Here is a 20,633-nt window from a genome sequence, read left to right as displayed (position 1 = left end):
GAAATCTAACTTGGAAGATTTGATTACAGACAGACAATCAAACATTGGGACAGGTGAAACTAAATTGTAAAAAAGAGGAATTATGCCAATCCAATTTGTGTGGCCGTAGTCGGGTTAAAAGATGATAAAATACATATATTTCTTTTATCTATGATTAAATACCTATAAAAAAATACAAACTAGATCTGGACAAAACTAAATTTAAGGAGCTGACGAACAACAATCAGTACAAGCACATAAACAAGATATTAAATTTGACCTTACCAAAGTTTTTTGAAGTGAAAACTTCTTGAGCGGTCTTGTGCACTTTTTATGATGGGCAAAAAATGTTAAACTCGCGTCAGGACACGTGGCACTGATCGAAATTCACAACGTTAATATTCAAGATTTCACTTCTGCCGACACTGCCGGAGTGCAACCCGGTTTTTTTTTAAATATAATATCGAAAACGACTGATAAAATGGCACCGCAAACAGGTCTAATATGGGTTTATTAAAATATTAAAAGAGCTACTTTATTCTAAATTTCCCTAAAGACGTCCCACAGTGTTGCCAACACCCGGTCGAGATGATAAATTTTAACGAGAGCGGGGGAGATTTTTCAAAATTACGTAATACGTAAATTCCGAGTTAATTAAATGAAAAAGTTTTGGTAATGGTGGTTTTGGTGTCCTGAGTACCTATTAACCCTTTTGGGTTGAGAAATGTTCTTTGTGTATTGTTTTGAAGGGACCCACACTCGAGCAAAAAAACAGACATAAAGTCATTCGGTATATAGGCTGTATTGTACTGTAAAATTATTTAAGTAAAGTTTATTTATTCAATTAATTTTGAATATCGTTACATAGTGGTTTATCTGTCCCCGAAATCCCTAAAGATTCATTTTGCGACATGAATGGTCGTAATCGAATGGAATTTTTTAATAGAGTTAAATTTGCAAATTTGATTTTTCACAACTGAAACTTGCGATAATTTCGATTTCTGTAGACAAAATTCCCAATTTGATACCTCGATATCTCGTTTTTGCGAAGAAACTGGAAAAATACTGGTAGCGAACCCATCTATGCTTTATACAAAAAATGAAGTTAACCTTATATAAGGTTTCCTTACATTTTGAATTACAGAATCCAAAAAATGGACAAAATACCTTAGATAGTAATTTTTTTCAGCCGCCATACTCACAGCAGGGAAACCAGAAATAACTTTAGATTTACAGCAGTTAAGCAAGAACAATTGATTTAAATTGCATTGGAGCCGGGGAACGCAGTATAGTGTTAAATGGATCGTTAAGAACAGACTTTTGGAGTCTAGTGTCTGGCTCAGACCGCGCCGTCATAAATCTACAAATGATTTACCAGGAATCAATTGGTAGAAAATCTCACAACATATGCGCAAAAACTGCAGATGAATTTTTGTCAAACGAGTTTTACCTCGCCCCGCGCTCACTTGTGTAGTCAAATTTCCGGAGTGAGTTTAGTTCAACTCGCTGACACACCCGTAGTATAGCGCTAGTGTTCAATCGAGTTTTAGAATTCAGAAATGAGATTTTAGAGTTGTCAAATAGAATCACATGCCTTATAATAAGACTATTAAGTAAGTACCTAGGTACATAATCGTGATGCGACACGGATAAGTTATGTATCTATTTGATTTCCAATTTTAATTGTTCGTTTTAAAGTTTTTTTAAAACCTTAAAAATCGTCTGTCCACTCATGTCCAGATTTTTAACCTAGATATAATTTTAGAATGTTTTACTTGTCGTCTTACGTTATTGTAAATTTATCGGTTTCCTATGAAGTAGTTTTCTGAAACCATATTTTGAGAAAATTCACGCACTGAATCAGTAATCAAGGAGAAAAGACTAATAAATAAATCTTCTCTAAGAAGTCTGGCAAAAAGGATTCGAACCTGGGACCTTACGATCTCATGGAAAACCACCACTACTAATATCGCTAATAAGTACATTTAATTCAGATAAAATACTTAGATAAATGAAAAGAAATGTGAGTACTGGCAAAGTGGCGCGCACCGAAGCCAAATCGAATTACACGCGGTCCCGGGTTCGACTCCCGTCTCTTTGATACAGAAACCCTTTTAAAATGAGTACCTGGATAATTCTGTTATTTGTTTTCTATAGATCTCCTAGTTTAGTGAATGAAATTTTCGAACGTAAAGCCTTTGTAGTCCATCCATTTTATTTACATTTGTTCAAGTTTTTTTTTTAAAGGAAAGGAGCATAATTAACTTAGGTATATATGTATGAGTCAATATTAATAACATTAATGTAATAATATCAACGACGTACACGTTTTGAAATAAACAATATTAGTTTATTTCAAAACGTGTTTACTGACTACTGCTATATTGTATTGTGGGTTTATTAAAATAAAAACATTATATTATATTTATTTAAAAAAGACAGTCTTTAGACTATGTACTAACTTTAACAACTTAAAAACAGTTAAGCACTGTAAATATACATTTTATTAATTAGAGAAATATAACACTATAGAATAGACACCCTTGTAAGTATATTGTAACGTGGGCTTTTATTTTCTTTTTAATATTTAGCTGTAATTTACGACCGGCCGTCTGCCTGGTGTAAATCCTTTTTTTACTATTGCGGTACTAACCTTGTAATATTGCGGTCCTCGTATAGTTCCGACAGCATCTCTTCCAAATCACTGGACAAAGTGTTGAGTAACTGAAATATGAAAAAATATCATTTTAATAAGATTTATTTTAAATTGCCTATTGGATGGTTTTCGGAGCGTTCCGGTGCAGCCGCGCTGTCATCATTATTAATCATTCCAATATTTCAAATCTTAACAAAAACAAGAATTAGTTTTACTATCTGATTTTAAAATCATAAATCTGTAAAATTTTATGAATGATTAAAAATTGTTTTGTAAATGATTCCTTCCCCAAGAATAGGACCACTTGAAATCCTCCCGTAAATATCGTACGAGACGACTAAGGGACACGTGGCTTGACAGCTGATATGCAACAATCAGCATCCCCAAAGAGGGTTGACGTCAGGCTAGCAGCCAGTTGCAAAGGCATAGCCAAATATTCAAAATTTAATGGGTGATTTTTTTTAAGCCTATCTTGGGCTTCGGGACGTCACAGCTCAGAATGTAACCGGGGAACACGCGAGGATGAGAGAAAGTAACGTCTATCGTTAGGGTGCAGGGTCACTTCAATGCATTTCTTCCCATTCAATGATAACAAAAACGTCTTTATCAAATATCACACCAAATCCCTTAAAACTCTCAAGATATTCGATAGTGATTCCACATAATCTGCATTTATTGAAACATCCGCGCCGATCCCGCCCGGAGCACATATTGGAAACGCACGGAAATGAGTTAAACCTTGTTCAACCCCGCAAGGTTAGTTATTTGCTTTTACGAGACACACTCGCGCTAGGGATGGTCATCGAAAAAATCGAATGTACAACATCTAAGAGCGTTTGAGCGTATAAAGAGGCCGGAGTTTGCTATTGAATTAAAATAAATATTGTTTTAAAATAACTTTTATTTTAAATTCATACCTCATCTCTGCAAGGATGGCATCTCTATTTCGTTCGGGGTTATGAAGCCCGGGGTCAGCATAAAAAAAAACATAAAATTTTGAAAATTCGGCAGTGATTTTATGTGGCCGCCTGCCTGACGCCAAACCTTCTTGGGAATGCTATTGTTGCCTATCAGCTGCCCAGCTTGTATGAAGTAGTCTACGCCACAATTTATTTTTGATTTGCACGACTGCTGAGCAGAACACGGCAGTCAACCCAGCCGGCATAGCAATATAATTTTTTTTATTCTAGGGTGGGGGTTTCTACTTACTGGGCTTCAAGCCCAGTAAGTAGAAACATGTGTGGATAAGAGAGAGAAACTTTATTCGCAGCAACAGAACACATACACAAAAAAAAAATAACACAAGTACAATAGTTAAGCACAGATAATCACATATAAGTAAGTAATGTGTACGTGTGCTGCAGCAATACAAAATGGTCATGGCTCAACGATAATATTGCTCCTCGGGGAGCAACGCGTTGATTTTTAGAGAAAGTTTATAAACATGTTTGGAACACTACTAAACGCTGTGTCACAAAACATAGGTATTTGCTCAGTCCGCAGACGGGTGGCAGGGCAAAAAGTGCTCCAATAAAAATCCGAAACGGCTATCCACGCGTGGTGCCTTTGTAAAATACTAGTAGTACAGATTTCACCCACCAGTAGGATATAATTGCACCATTAAAAAGCAAACCAAGTAAGCGCTATATAGTACTGATAAAACGGTCTACTGGTATACAAAGAAATCGATAGTAAAAACTGACAATTTTATAGCAATGCTACAAAGTTTAGCAACGCATTTAAGGGAGTCATAAAATGTATGTCTGAATGTATGTACGTGCTTATTTCGCTTTATTTTTCACTAGCATCCCGGCTTCGCTCGGAAAAAACCATAATATTAAACACCTAAACCTTCAACAGGAATCATAACTCCCATCAGAATCCATTGCGTAGTTTTATTATATAAAACTTTAGTTTGACCCCTATAAGGTATACTCAAAGGGGCAGAGAACGGGAACCGACTTTGTTTTATACTATGTAGTGACTTTGTATGTAGTTGTCGATTATACGGGACAGTTCTGAAAATTCAGCTGGTTTTTAGAATGCCACTCCGTATATAATTATACGATCAACAATATTTTCCCTCCTTTTTTGGGCAAAAAACTGGGAAACAGCAATACTAAACTCAAGATTAAAACATAGATTTATAAGAGTACTGAACTGATGATTTGAATAGTTCAGTACTTTTAATGTTGCCCTCTCTTTAGAGGTTTTACTTCTACAATTGCAATATTTGGTAATATTGTGCCTGCGTTATTAGCGGCTCCATCATTTTACACGTGTTCCGAAGGGAGGCACACTTCAAGGCGCCTTGTTTGTCGACTTTTCACAAAGGATTTCATTTTCATTTGTCGTTAATGTTATTAAAATGCACTTTGATATAACAATATCCCCCAGGTTATAATTATATGAATTAATTATGAACTAGAAACTAGGTGACATTTTTTTTGGGATCACATATTAAACTAGCGGACATGGATGGATATTAATATTATAAGTGCAAGTGAGTATGTTTGTTTGTCATTTTTGACTTCAAAATGGAGTAATGAATAGATGTGTATATTTTGTGTGGAAATGAAGACATATTTAGAAAGATTCTTCTTCATAGTCGTATTCCTCATGGCTGAGGGTCGTGATCATTACGTGTAATTAAACACACATAACAACTTTCTTGGCATTAGTAATGGAGTGGTTTGCCATTGCCTTCTCCATTTCACACACAAGTTAATAATCAACCAGTGTGCAGGTTTCCTCACGATGTTTTCCTTCACCGGAAGCAAGTGGTGGTCGATGAAAACTACTATACATGAGTCAGATTGGTATACAAACTCATGTGGCACGAGTAGGATTCGAACCTGGTACCTTTCGATCTACAGGCGGGCATCTTAACCATTACACCACCACCCATTGATATGAGACATATCGGTCTACTTAGTGCCGCGGATGGAGTGATAAAAAATTAAAAGCATTGCATTTTGCGGTTTTAGAGATGTCATCCCTGGAGGCAAAGCCTGAAGGGGTCAATGTCCCAGTTATTCGTACACAAATCGTTGCTAAGCAACTGAATAAACAACAACACAAACAACGCATGCATAATCTTTGAAGTCTTTATTACAACTGTATAAAGTTTAAAATTACTAGGATCATTGTCTCCGATTTGGGTCAATCATTATTGGGTTATTTACCCTCTCTCCCTTTCTTAAGTTATTTCTAAAGCGAATGAATACCGCAAATGTACCTACAGTAAGTAATCGTAAACGTAAAATTATTGTTTTCAAAAAGCTGATATAGAAATCGATAAATCGGACACCGAAAATGTGTTTTATTTGTATACCTAATTTAGTATTGTTTACCTGGTTTGAAACTTATTAATGGCTTTGTGAAGAAAATAAAATGATTACTTTAATTGACATGGTAAATAATTTAAACTAATCTATAGGTTTTAAAAATATGTAAATATATCATGGTGCTTGCAGTTTATGCTAATAAGAATATTTTTATTTACGTCCATAAGAGAAAAATGCCATTTTCAGCGGAGATATTATTCATGGAAGGCGGGTGTTAGCGCGCGTCTGGGGACGCTCGGTTTAATGTCCAAATTTGCATTTTGTCGCTTGTACTCGTATGTGTCTAAATTGCAGATAAATAGTATGTATTTTTTAGACCCCGACAACAGAAGATGTAAGGTTGTAAGTTTAACGTGTCTATCTGTATGTCCGTAGCATCATAGCTGCCAAACGGCTGAACCAATTTTGATCTAGTTTTTTTAGAGCCCTTTGAAAACCCTCAACTCTTTTCTAGCAACTTCGAAGTGAGGCTATTCTTAAGTTTTAAATTTAGTTTTTATATTTGGTATACTTTTTATTTTATGTAATAATATACCTATATGTAGTCAGCATTTTCTGGTCTACACCGAGACCTAGGACTAAAGAAAAAGAGAAAGAAGAAGAACTAAGTACGTACTGTTTTATCTCCACGGAAGATATACTGCGTGGGATGAAATATCATCTCATAACATTAAATGGTGGAAAGAAATAAAAGAGATACGAGTATAATGAGCGAACACTTCCAAACAATTAGACAGGCCTCGTTAACTCCGAGCAAGGGAGTCTATTTTATAATGACGTTTACGAACTTCTTTTTTGATGATTCGCAATGGAGTTATATTTTTTAATATTGAATTTTTATTTTTCAATTTAAAAGAACATACTGGTCTTATTGACTCTTGATAGTAACATCCAAGACACAACAACCTCATGATATCATGATGATGCCAACATATAACTCAATGAATCAATCAATCGCATGATTTTTGCTTTTTTTTTTTGTTTATTTGCACGAAGTTGAGAAAGAAACCTTTAGATTCAGAAATATTACTTCCATTCTGAAGACAAGGAGAAAGAACAACAACTCATGAAAGCTAAAAACAATTTGGTTATATAACTTGATTTGTTTGAAAAATAAATACAATTCATCAGATCAATGAAACTGCTCCGTGAAAAAGAAGACAAATGATTAAAAATAACGTCTCTAATGAAACGGAACACAAAGGAATGGATGACATGCCAATAACTGTGGAAAGAGACGAATAGCTGTCTCTGTTCTGTTTTCTTCTAACAAATGATACCCTTTACTTAATGTTATTGGAGCCAGAATATCCTGCTAAAGTCACTCGAAGCAAATTCACGCCAGTTCTTCTTCACCTGCACTTTGGAAGTGTTAAGTCTTTATTCTAAGACTTTAGAAGTCAAACTAACGAGTTTGAAGTAAATTTTAACGACAATAAGTCAAAAACACAAAAACATGCTGTAAAAAAACAAGTCTTGCAGTTTTTCTACCGTAAAAAGTTGTGAGATCCATGTTACCAAGTCGATTAATTTACGTAGTCATACTTAAGGGACCTTCTGTCTTAAGTTATTACGCAAGTTATTATCATATCAATATTTAAAATCTTTTAGCTTTTAAATAAATAGATCGCCTTGACCATCGCATAAAATGTCGGCAAGTTTTAAATAAATCTTTACATCAATAAATTATGCATACCTGTTGTCCCAAATTGAATAAAGAATGTTGATTTTGAATTTGAGTCAATCAGCTCATTGTTTTTTTATGATTAATTGACCCTAGAAACGAAAAAAATAAATTTTAAATTTTGATGATTGGGCTGTTATTATACAATTGGCCGCCTGATACGCGATATTTGGGTTATTTGGGAATGCCGTTGTTGTCTATCAGCTATAACCTCAAAGGTAGGGTAGCAAATATGATTTAACTCTTATAAAGTTACAAACTCACCACCAAATAAAGTGGGCAAGGGGTTGATGTAGAAGAAGAAGAGAATAAATAAATAATAAATATATTAGGACAAATCACACAGATTGAGCTAGCCCCAAAGTAAGTCATATATAGATAAACATCCAAGACCCGGGCCAATCAGAAAAAGATCATTTTCCATCATGACCCGACCGGGGATCGAACCCCGGACCTCTCGGTTCAGAGACAAGTTCTTTACCACTGCACCAAGAGTGTGACGAGCTCACTGTACCCCTGCCAATAAATGGGAGCCAAGAGTCAATGAAAAATTAAGTTTGGAGAACGGGTTCGAACCTCTAGGTACGGCAGTTTTTAGTAGGGGATGCTACTGAGAATACACACACACAGATGAGAGAGAAAATCATTGACAACGAAAAATAAAGAAACAAGCCTAGTTGTCGATGAAGGCCAAATCTCGTTAAAAGTTGACAAAAGTCAATTATTCCCGCGAGATGACCCTAGAGACGAAAATAAGTCATTTTAAAATGAAAAATAGAAAAAGTTTAGGAGGCAAGAGACAATAATTGGTACTTTGTTTCTTCAGACTCGCTTTTCCTTATGTCTTAATGAGTTTCGGGAACTTTTGTGTCAACAAGTTTTAATAACTTGAAGTGAAAAGTGCTTAACAGAATTAAATTTTTGAGCACAGTTCGGTTTTTTATTATTATTTTTATTTATGTGAGTGAAGATTTTTTATTTTTTCTGAATGAAAGAAACCTATCCTAGTAAGAAAATTTGTTGTGAAACTACATAATCAAACGTCAAAAGATAAATTAAAATGGATTTTTAAATCAATACATATAATAAATATTTCATAAATTAATACAATAAAAAAAATAAAAATTAATACACAACAAAATTTAACAATACTTATATCACAAATAATCTAAACACTGAAAAAAGTAAGAATATATGAGTTGCTAAAATCAGTGCCTGATTTATTTAGAAAAAACGCAATCGTCCTTAATTTCAAAATGAACCACCCTTTAGTATAAAAGAAAAAAGTGTGGCTGCATAATTTGCATAATTAAAAGACCTGTTAGAGCCACTTCGGTATTAATTTAAAAAAGTACTGGAAAAACCGGGAAAAAGAATCAATTAGGAAACATAACAAATACCGTCAGTAATCAGCCGTGTAGCTGTGTTGCTTTGTAAGAATAAAAAATTCCAGAACGAGAGTAGACATTAAAACTTCAGAGTTCCGTATAAAATATACTTTGCTTATTTAAATACTGTTCAGATTAAACAAGTAAGAAGTAAGAAAATAACTGTTCAGATTAATGATGTAATGAATTTCTTTTTATAAAGCGAATTGTGGCCAAATTAACTCCAATTATATTACTTATAGCTAAAGCTTGGACCGTTTTGTGGCTATCAAAGATAATGTAAAAGGCTAAGTTAATAGTATCGCTAGAATCCATATCCATACTAATGTTTTAAATGCAAAAGTCTGTCTGTCTATCTGTCCGTCTATTCCGTTTTCACGTGGGCGAAGCCGCGGGCCAAAGCTAGTATTATTATAATTAGCTTTTCGCCTTTTTGATAGAAAAGAAGATATTTTATAAGTATTCTGTTTCTAGCATAAATTTGCTCAAAAACCGCGACCCCTGAAATCCCCCTTGTTTACATACCTATTGAAAATTCCTCGCTCGGGTAGCCAATGCTCAACTTTCTTCATTTGCTGCACAATACGGCTTTTTTTTTTTTACAAAATAATGCAAATTTGCTGCTTATTTTTACATTCTGCACAAACAACCTTGCACGTAAAATTATCCTGCAAACATTTCTAAAGCTAATACTATACACACGTGTGTCAATCGATTTAATAATTTTAGATATATTTGTTTTTATGTTGTTATGTTCTAATTCAAATTATCTATAGCAAATATACAGATTAAAATGAAAAGAAAAAATTTCAAACGTCTACAGTAAAACATTTGAATGAACTTTGAACACGTTAAAAGTTATCTACATATTTACTATGAAAATGTAGACAATATCAGATTTATTTTTAAAGTAACGGGGAATATTTGCGATTTGATTTCGTCTCATTTTGTTAAAGACAACATTGATAAATTATAGACCAGAAACTTCGCGCCATCACCGGAACTTTGCAATTAAATACAATGTCAAAATTAGGGAAATTCCGCCAAATTTGCCGTTACAGAAAGTCACCGAGAAATTAATAATAAATAATATTTGAAAATTAATAAATACGTCACATTAATGATGATGAACTTTGTTCAAATTTTAATTAGTTAAAATGTTTTGGAATATTTGCATTTTAATTACTTTAATTAAAATCGTTTTCTATACTTAGTATATCCGAATAAGCATATAGTAGCTTTTTTGCCCAAAATAAGCTATATATATATATATATATATATATATATATATCTTCGTACTTAATATAAGTTGTTTTCATATTCTTATACCTACGTAAAGAGGTCTTACTTATAATACGACGTAAAAAATCTGTATGCGTAAGTTATAATATGCACTTATCTAGGTACGAGCAGGTAGGTACAATATCCACCACAATAAAAGGCGGGGAACAAACTTAGTGGCGTTCAATTTCCGAGGCAGCCACAAAGCGGCGCCGCTCGTACAAACTGATTTCTATCCTGGCATTAATCATACATTGTTGAATCTGATGCATTTTTCAAAAGTCTTGTTTACATTAAATGATAAAATAAAACATATTTTTATAGCTTACCTCCTTTTTGTTGCAAAGATTATTTTCAACTACTGCTAAAGTACCTAAGTAGGTATATCACATCTATCTGAAACCATATTTTTAATAACTAACTTAAAACACGTAAATAGTACTTAAGAACAATTTTGTAACATGTATTTACTTATATGGATCTTAACGAAGCGCCTTCTGCGTGACCATATTCAATCCATTTAATCATCATTGCCATTTCAAATCGCACAGGCGTTTCCACATTGCGCAAGTCTACAGCGTTCGATTAGACGGATTTGCTTTGTATTTACTTTAGTTGTTTACATCATTTTCCTGTATTTGTTAGGTACCCAAACTTTCCCAATTCATACGCTTCATTAAATCTTTCCGGGGGCATTGTTATAGAAAGGCCTGTAGATTACCTACCATAAATAATTATTTGTTAATTGCAAAGTTTTGTGTGCTTTCAAGATGAATTAAACCAATCATCCTATTATATCATACCATAACAATAGTCATTCTCGATTTATAATCTAAGTAAGTATTCTATGTCCGTATTAATCGCTCTTATAACAAAGGTCTCACCCATATCACGATAGGGGGCATGTGTCCACAATCCACATATAGATTTCAACATGGGACGTACGTGTCTGTATTATCCAGGAAATTGAAATGTCCACTGCAATTGCTTTGTGTCTGAGGTTGTGACATCTGCATACGATTTAGCAACATGTGTGGCGTACCTAATAGTAAAATGGATAGGCTATGTGACGGTGGGTAAATCGCAGTAAATATTGATCGTACTTATCAAATATACTTAATTTCTTTTCCTAAATGATTCTCCTGTTTGTCTCCCGATATATAAAGTTAGCCCAGTTTTGCCACGAACGGAGCCGCGGGCAACAATAAATACCTACCTACAGTTTATGACTTATTTATTCTTGGGTGAACACAGTGTCTATAATAAAACTAATCTTTTCCCGTTCCAAATCTCACCCCATCAGCCTAAGTGTAACGATCGATAAAATGATAATTAAAGGAAGAATCATTAAATCTTAACGAACGTAATTAAATCTAACAGGCTTATTGGCTAGAAAAACGTATGTTAGATTTAATTACTCTCTCTAAAAAGCGGAAATAGATCTACAGAGGAGAATCGCATAGAGCCAAAGTTAGAAGATGTTACTCTGAAATTGCTGCTGCGATATTTAATATAATCCCGGAGTTATGGGCTAATCTTTGTAATAATTTGTCATAATAATGTATTGTCAAACGTGTGTACAAAAATTTCAGCTTATAATCGATTGAATATCTCTGCTTCAAAATTTAGTTGCAAGATTTCACCCTAAGAGACATAGGGACATACACACATAGTTAATTAAAAGCTTGTAAAGAAACTCACCTTCATATAGGACCCCCCATTCCTTTCGTCGCAGTGTCGCCTGATATACCTCTGGCACAGGTTAGACATTATCAATCTGAAACAAAGAAAAACTGTGATTAGCGTTAAGGCGAGACACAAAAGTTCCGTTTTTACCTTTTAAGGAACAAAACCCTAAAAAGTAAATCGAAAATAGGGGTACCTAAGTATTGAGATAGACTGAAATTGGAACAATAGAATTGGGAAAAAAATATCGTTAATAAAATTCGCATATCGTACAATAAGCATAAAAAATAAACATTTAAAATAAGCAGTTACACTCTTTGTAGAACTATGGTTGCCATTGCACTATCTTACACTATACTAACTGACGGTATGTGTCTGTGTGTATATGAGACAGTCTATTGGACCATGAACAAATTTAATTCTCGCCGCATCCGGACATCGGTAATTCGAAACAAGGAGGAAATGACGTGGCTTAGTTCAGTTTGTACTTTTAATGGAATTTACTTATTTATTGGAATTCAATTCAGAACAGTACAGTCAACTGCACATCTAGTTACACAATATAGACCTTTAGAGGCGGCGGCAATAGCGACGATGTTGCAATGAGTAGGTTGATTTGCGGCCGATATTATACGCGAATATTGTATGATTGTATCCTTAAAAATTCTTCTCTGACTTATTTATGATTGAATAGTTATATTAAAGATAAGAATGTAATGGATGATAAGAATGTGCTCACATTCTTATTATCTAAGAAATTAAAAGATCATTCAAAAATAATAAACCTAATTAGAAGTTTTCTTTATTTAAATCGATATCTATTTTTTGAGATTTATGCTTTTTATCTTATCTTGAATTTTAACAACAAGGATACAAATATTATCATTCTCATAAACTCTAGAATAGGTTAGAAGCTTGCTATTAATAGTCTAGTAGTTAAAATGATGACCATAACCCTGACTATCCCATTTTACAACACACTAGATGTTGCCCAGGGATTCGCTCCCGTGGGAATTTTGAAATAAAATATAGCCTATAGCAGCGGGTAGCGGTAGTTTCGGAGATTACCGAAGGGTAATCAAACATACAAGCTCACAAACGCTTACCCCTTTATAATACGATAGTATAGATTATAATCAACAGAAAATTAATTATAGTGAATTTATAATTATGTGCAGCTCAAGTGATAAAATAAATACACGCAGTAACAACAATGATGCCTGTAGATACGAGATGAGTCGATGCATATTCATACTAATAATTTAATTAATGGTAACAAAATGGAAAGCGTGCGTGCTGTTTCACTAATGCAACAGATTTTGAATGTACAGACGGACATGCGACTCTCAGATATGTATTTATTTAATCAATGAAAGGGAGAAATAATTTAGTGGCCTTATGAACACAAGCAAAGAAAGATAGATAACTTAAATGTCCACACTACATTCATGTGAAGTAACTTAGAGTCAGAAGATTGTTTTGTGTTTTATGATAGACATTATTGATCTTACATAGAGGAAATAAGGAACGTTATAAAAACTAAACTATATACCATGCATAATATTCCACCCGTGCGAAGCCGGGACGGTCGCTCACTATATTGTAAGTAGGTATATTATATACCTAATGATTCCGCTTATTTACAAAGTGGGATATTAAATATACCAAATAAAGTTTCCAAAATTCGAAATTGTTTAGATATATTAATAACTAAATACCTTAAGTTTTTACCTACTACAAAAGTCTTTAACAGGAAAAATTTTAACTTAACACTTAAGAGGAAAATGTCAAAAATTGCTTTATTTGGTCGACAAAAGTTTAGAAGTTAAGACAAAGGCGTTTGCACTGGTTGGCACAATGAAGTGATTCCGCGAAAATTCTCTTGAAGCCTTCCCGGGGACATTTAGTTTTATTTGTTCGCACCCTCTCGAAAGTGTCCCCTAAAATATAAGGATTGCCGGACACTGCAGCATAAATATCTACACCAAAAGAGTTTATTGCAACCGTTTTGTCGAACCGTAGGAAGTGGCGCAAAAAAGAGAGGAAATTATGACAAAGACAAAAACAATTTATTTGCAAAAACATGAGTTTAATTATTATTTTTACAATGTGGTGTTAAACGAAAAACTTAATCCTGTTGTGTTTCACCGTTCAAGGGTATGCAAATTTAAATGGAGAGAAAAGTAACTAAAATTAACTAATTTTTTTTCTGAGTCGTTCATTAAAAAATCGTTCAAATTATAATAACATTTATATATTAATATCTAATATTTATATATCTATATAATCAGTAAGGACCTGAGGTGCTTTTTAAATAAATTTAAAATCTGATATTTATATTGTTGTGGTATTTTGTTATAAATTTTTGGTGCCAACATACAATACTTATACTGAGTAATGGATGATGATGATAAAGTTTACATAAGCATTAAGATATTATGCATTATTTTTGAAAATCTGAAAGAAAAAAACATTTAGTAAAGGTTTACCTAAACCTCGTGAATATAATTCTATGTTCAAATAAAGAACATTGAACTTAGGATGAAAATCTGTACATTAAGCTAAAACTAATTAAAAAGAACTAACTACTTATGTAATAATACTGATGTTTCGGCTTAGTACATCAATAATAAATTTCATGTAATGTTTGATTAATATTTTTATGTGTCTGGTGACCTGAAATATATATATTATTTATTTATTTCTTATTATCGATTCAATGGTTTTAGAGATTTTTTTAAGACATTGCCCTCAAAAATACCCTATAACCTTCTAAAAATCTATCATTAGTGGATTTTTAGAGATATCAGTGTCAGTGTACGTTGTACTCATACGTGGACAATTTGCGTGCAAAGCGTTTGAATGTAAGAAATAAGCCTGTTGCCGGGCAACCGGAGAAAACCATGTTTATTAGGAGAAATCTCATCAGTCCGATGATCGGACATGGGATCGGATCGAACTAAGCAGAGTAAAACTTTTCTTAACACTTTCATTGGTATTTAAGGGGTTCTAATAACCATACACAGAAATAATACAAGTTAAAAAATAATTCAAGAAACGGCGTAAAAATTAGCAAAAATGTTTCGTGTTTCAATATTTCGCGTATAAGTTATTATAACAAAAATAAATTAAGGTAGCTTATTAGACATCACAAATTCCCTTAAAACGCTGTATCCATTGTAACAAATTGGCTTCCACACCGTAGTTACTACAGCAATTTCCTTGCCAAAATGAATGTCACTTCGCAAAAAGGGAACGCTCGTGCGAAACAGCCTATTTGCATAAAAGGGACGCTTAGAGATCATGTTTATGAAAGGTCTGAGGGTGCTAAAATATATGGCAAAATATTATCCCTGTATTGATATCGCCAAGTTTTTACGAATGCCTGTAAAGATATAGAACATTTGGGTTGTGGTGCTGCGTAGATGAGAAACCAAAATGTTTATGCGAATATTGCTTTTCGTAGTTTCGAAGCAAAACGTGGTGTTTTTTTAATTGTTAGATTTTATCAAATGTACAGGCGGTTGTTTAAAGATTTGTTCTATGATTTAAAAATCATAGATTCCACTATTTACAATATTGATTCCATTACTTTTATTTAAAGAAAGACAAAAGTTTAAATTACGTCGCATAATTATAAAGGAACCATTTTATCCACCACAAGCACTCAAAGCAAACAACTGACTTATTAAACTAAATAATTATATTATTGGCAGTGAAAAAATTTCCTTCCTTACTTGATAACACACACGACAAAATCGGTACTCTTACACTACCATACTCGTCCATTTAATTGCTCAAAACAGATTCTCGAATTCGTATCTTAATTTAGAACGGATCACTCTACGAATAAACCCCATTCGATTCGTGTACGTGACAATACACTGGTAGAACAAAATGATCACTTTGAACTCGATTCGATAGCGTCGTTTTATGTTCCTTTTGCCAACGGCAGATAAATTAAAATCTCCATTCGATTGTCGCTTATTCGATTGTAACAAGTGTTGCAATTAATTAACTCAATGTGTAAGTTGTATATACCTATAATCGAATGTAGTAAGTCTGAAATGTATAGAGTATAAATAGATTATGTATAATAATACAAATGTAAATGTATTAAGTGCTTTTTGGTTTTATAGTTTTTGAGGTCAATTTGGCCGAATGTTACGAAAATTCTTGATATCAGAAATTTTAAAGTATTCACATGAGTTAATTTGTGTATATAATATTAGCTGTAATAAGTACTTATTACAGCTAATATTATATACACACAATATTTACAGCTTATATTGCACCAAATAGAAAAAACAACAAAAGACGATACAAAAAAACAAAGTCGAACATTTCAACATTATTCCCAATTCGACGTATTCTATACTCTTCTGATGAAAGAGAGGGAAACAACACCCATACCATCAAAACTCAATCCCACAGCCAGAAAAATATGCCGAATCTTTAGCATAATCCCGTACCTGCATCGAAATAGGCATATCGGAAGGGTGAAATAAACCGCGGGTCCAAATGACATCGGCACGGTCTAATAATCCCTTAAGTCCGTCCAATGGAGCACGCACGTTCAGGCATAGACACATAACTAAACAGATATCGCAATCATCGATCACCTGTTCTATATAGCTAGTAGCGGCCCATCCCGGCTTCGCTCGGGTGGTAGGTATAAACAATAGATAACACCATGTTCTCAGACCTGACCGATACTGAATATACAAATAAAATTTCATCACTGTCGGTCAAGCCGTTTCGGAGTAGGATCGCAACTAACACTGTGATACGATTTTTTTATATCAATGCTGTGCTAGCTGCGCCCGGTGCTCCCGTGGGAATTTCGGGATAAAAAGTACACCATGTGTTATTCCAGATTATATTCTAACAGAGTACCAAAAATCCCATCTAAATGACCGCACTATTAGAAACAGTCAAATTTCATTAAGCTACAAAGAAAATTTCAACTATTTTTCGAATTCTGACTATTGTCAGAATTCGAAAAATAGTTGAAATTTTCTTTGTTCCTCTAAGACTATTGTCTTAGAGGATAAATCTACGAACGGTAATATCCACATGCGTTAATCCACATTTCTTCGATGCACTTGCGGTGTCCGCAGAGTTAGACATCTGTGTACTCGGCTGCCTTTGTTGCTCTCTGTATGATTTCGGTTGTGTACTGTTTATTATGGGTTTTCATGGTTTATCGTGAATTTATTTTAACCCCCCATTTCATACAAAAAGGTGCTCCAATTTACCTACATATCGGAGTGATGTTAACTTGAAAATATGTATACAGTTATGTAGAAAATTAATATATTCTAGAAGAGAGTTAAGTTTCGTTTGATTCCCCCATCAGTTTATCGGTTACGCAACCTTTTTTTATATCTTTTCTATCACATACCCTTTCTTTCAGTTACGGTAGACTGGGAAAAAGTTATATTAGACATAATTATTAGACAGTTGATCTTTTAGGGTATCAACAATAAGTTTTAGGGGATCTTATTGAAGATTTCCCAAATTCATATGTATTGCACATTATTTATTCTGCTCACAAAACAACATAGTATACACAAAGTAAATAATGCATTGTGTCTGCTTACTCAGCGAATCCCACCCGAATCCTGAAGACAGCCTCAAAAAAATTACACTCGTTACGGCCGAGAAATTGGCGTTAATAAAAAAAGCGTAATTCTACAGGGGGATGTTGACAAACGAGAGGACTACGGTCGGTTAATGAGGCGCACCCTGTATCACCTGGCGCCGAATGCTGTGCAATTTGTTATGGGGGGTGGTGATTTTTTTAAAGATGCTCTTTGCTCAAAAAACACGGATAATATAAGTTGTTGTATCTAAATATTGTAGTCAGTAAATTAGTATTTGGTATTTTCCCTCCATTCCTTGGCAAATGCCTTAAAACTACCTGATCATCCTGTCCTTAGTCTCGTGGAAGTAATTAGGAAGTTTTTTGGCCAGTAGGTAATAAATAACTAGGGAAAAAATGTCCACGTATTGATCCCCAGTCCTAGTATTTGGAAGAGAAAATCAAATTATTTTATTCTATTTAAACCTATAAACGTAATAATATAGGTATTTGACATAAAAAAATAACTAAATATATTAACTAAATCTCGTTTATCCTTGATTGTTGGATTGATTGTTTTTTAAAAGTGATTACCTAGTTCAGATGTTTTACTACAAATACAGATACTATAAGAAATACACAAAAAAGACTGAAACCAATGGAAGATAAAAGGGGAGACCTTTGCCCAGCAGTGGGATACATGAAACAGGCTATAAGAGAAAGGAAAATCCGCAATAAACTTCGTCAAAAACAAAGGTAAATATTCGTCACATGCTTCGCCAAAATAAATTTAAATATTTTTTAGTGTATACAAACCATTTGTTATTTATTCAGCCCTAATATCAGACATCAGTAGGTATATTTATATAAAACTATCAACGTCCCATTAACTTACAATAAACAGTTTTAAAATACCCAGCTAATGTTTATCACAAATCATTCCCTAATCTGGCACCGAGTCAGGGTTGCCAATCTTTATTTTAATTTATAAAATACCTCTGTACATATACATTTTCATTTGATTTCGAAGTAACACTTAGCAATACACTATTATTTTAATATGAATAAAGCATACAAGACTGTTTTTATTAGAATATAAGTATTATAATAATAATCTGTGCTATTGCTAAGTGGTATTTCGAAATTAAAAGAAAATGTATATTATATACATATTTTTAAATGACTGTAATCAGTAACTTTAGCATTTTGGTGTCTGTGGATATATTTCGGAATAAATATTATATGTCCACACGTGTACAGACGTGATCGTCTACGTGATAATAATAAATGCTTTTAGCTGTAAAAAAAAAACACATATCTTATTATATATATATATATATATATATATATATATATAACATAATAAACTTTTATATCTATGCGATCATCCCACCTACGCACCTAATCCATCTAATTCTATCAATCAATTAATTTCTTAATCCATCAATAAATGAAATATGAATAAGCAACCAACTTTCGCATTCAAAATTATTATTTAAAAGATTGCAATTCAAATGAATAAGTTACGTACTGAAGAAACTAGACACAAACATTATATTTTTAGTTTCTCATAGAAATTTCAACCCTAAACCGAGCTGGCTTGACTCGATGACGGCGCCTGCATCCGATATCTTTGATTCGATTCTGTGATCGATGGATCCAACAGGAATTCGATTAGGTCTTGCTACCCGTTAGATGGGAAGGTGATTTTTATTTTTGTTCAGTTTAAATTCGTCTTCAGAGGTGTATTGGAAGCCGTGATGTATTTGAGATTGCCAGTGTGGTGTGAGATTGTTGTAGACGGTTCATTTCGTTGGGATTCTCGATTCGACAGTAAGTCACTAAAAGTTACTTTAAAAAAATGGCTTCGAATACTAAAAGTAACTAAAAATAATGAACAATTTATGTACTTACTACCTAGGGCTCGAGTCGAGGCAAATCGTCAGACGAGCTGAATAACACTGAAATATGTAAATTCAGTGAAAATAATCCATTGCGGCTATAAAGTGAAAGAAAAGGTAGAAACAAAAATGGAACAGAGCAAATTAGACTCGTTGGTGATTTGATCATAAAGGAATATATCCATAGAAGTAGCAAAATAGATGCTCTGACTCTGATGAATAATTTTATCAACATCATTTCCTAAATGAGCTTTTACAAAAATACTTCAATTTTATCAGAATATTGGACTAAAATATTTAAACGCCTCGTTTATATATCCAAAGATCTTCCCAGATCTACTACACTAGATAGACTCGTTTAGATTTGTATATCCAAAGATCTGGGGAGAATATAATATAGAAGTTACTATTAAAATTACAAAAATTGTAATTCCCAAAACGACAACTAACAGCGACGCTCCACCATCTATTTTAAAATCCCGCACGCGGCATATTTCACCCCTGCATATTCAGATGCGCTAATGTTCCCCTTTCGACGGTATTACCACATTTTTCATCAGACGTCACTCACATATTGCAGTCTGGGATGTAGGAGGATTCACGTCAAAAGATTCTATCCGATGTCATGAGCGAGAGTTATGGTAAGTGGGATTACTTCTAACTCTAAGATGTATGTAATGTATGTAATGGTTTTCCGAGCGTATTTATTAAAGACTAGCGGCCCGCCCCGGCTTCGCTCGGGTAAAACTATAATAAAAAGTAGCCTTTCTCACTCTTGAAGGTTTCGTCTATGTCAATGCCAAATTCCATCAAAATCGGCCCAGTAGTTTTTGAGTTTAGTCATGACGACCAAAAAAAACAAAAATACAAATATCTTCTCTTTATAATGTTAGTATGGATGATGAAAATTATACCGTCAAACTTTACATATTTCTTCCTTTGTTGATAGTAATACCATAATACCTGAAAATCTTAAAGAAGCGCGACTCCGCTGGTATGGACATATCATATGAAGATACCACAATATCATAGGATATTGTACCGTATAATGATAATTGTAATATGCTGAATCGCGATCGTTATGGAGATTCAGCATATTCCAATGCGTAATGCATAAAAAAGGCATC

At 33.5% G+C, this 20,633-nt stretch overlaps 2 protein-coding genes across 4 annotated transcripts in view; both read right to left on the bottom strand.

The window, feature by feature from the left end:
• The window catches only part of LOC128674085 (general odorant-binding protein 72), an 85,302-nt gene that overhangs the window by 18,723 nt on the left and 45,946 nt on the right, over nt 1–20,633 (bottom strand). Inside the window, exon 6 of one of the 2 annotated variants that reach the window (XM_053752399.2) lies at nt 18,734–18,743. The exons of the other annotated variant lie outside the window; for it this stretch is intronic. The gene's annotated coding sequence lies outside the window, so the exon portion shown is untranslated. Of the gene's footprint in view, nt 1–18,733; nt 18,744–20,633 lie in introns of those variants that run through there. 2 annotated transcript variants of the gene reach the window in all.
• The window catches only part of spri (sprint), a 212,301-nt gene that overhangs the window by 177,594 nt on the left and 14,074 nt on the right, over nt 1–20,633 (bottom strand). For both annotated transcript variants that reach the window (XM_053752375.1, XM_053752376.1), the window contains exons 2-3: nt 12,037–12,112; nt 2,633–2,703 (exon numbers count right to left, since the gene is read on the bottom strand). In XM_053752375.1, coding sequence (XP_053608350.1) covers nt 2,633–2,703; nt 12,037–12,105 — 140 coding nt within the window. In that variant the 5' untranslated portion in view covers nt 12,106–12,112. The remainder of the gene's footprint in view (nt 1–2,632; nt 2,704–12,036; nt 12,113–20,633) is intronic.

This window comes from Plodia interpunctella, chromosome 12 (genome assembly GCF_027563975.2).
Source record: "Plodia interpunctella isolate USDA-ARS_2022_Savannah chromosome 12, ilPloInte3.2, whole genome shotgun sequence".
NCBI classification, from domain to species: domain Eukaryota; kingdom Metazoa; phylum Arthropoda; class Insecta; order Lepidoptera; family Pyralidae; genus Plodia; species Plodia interpunctella.
Note: the sequence above shows the minus strand (reverse complement) of the source record. Positions and strands in the feature narration are given on the sequence as shown.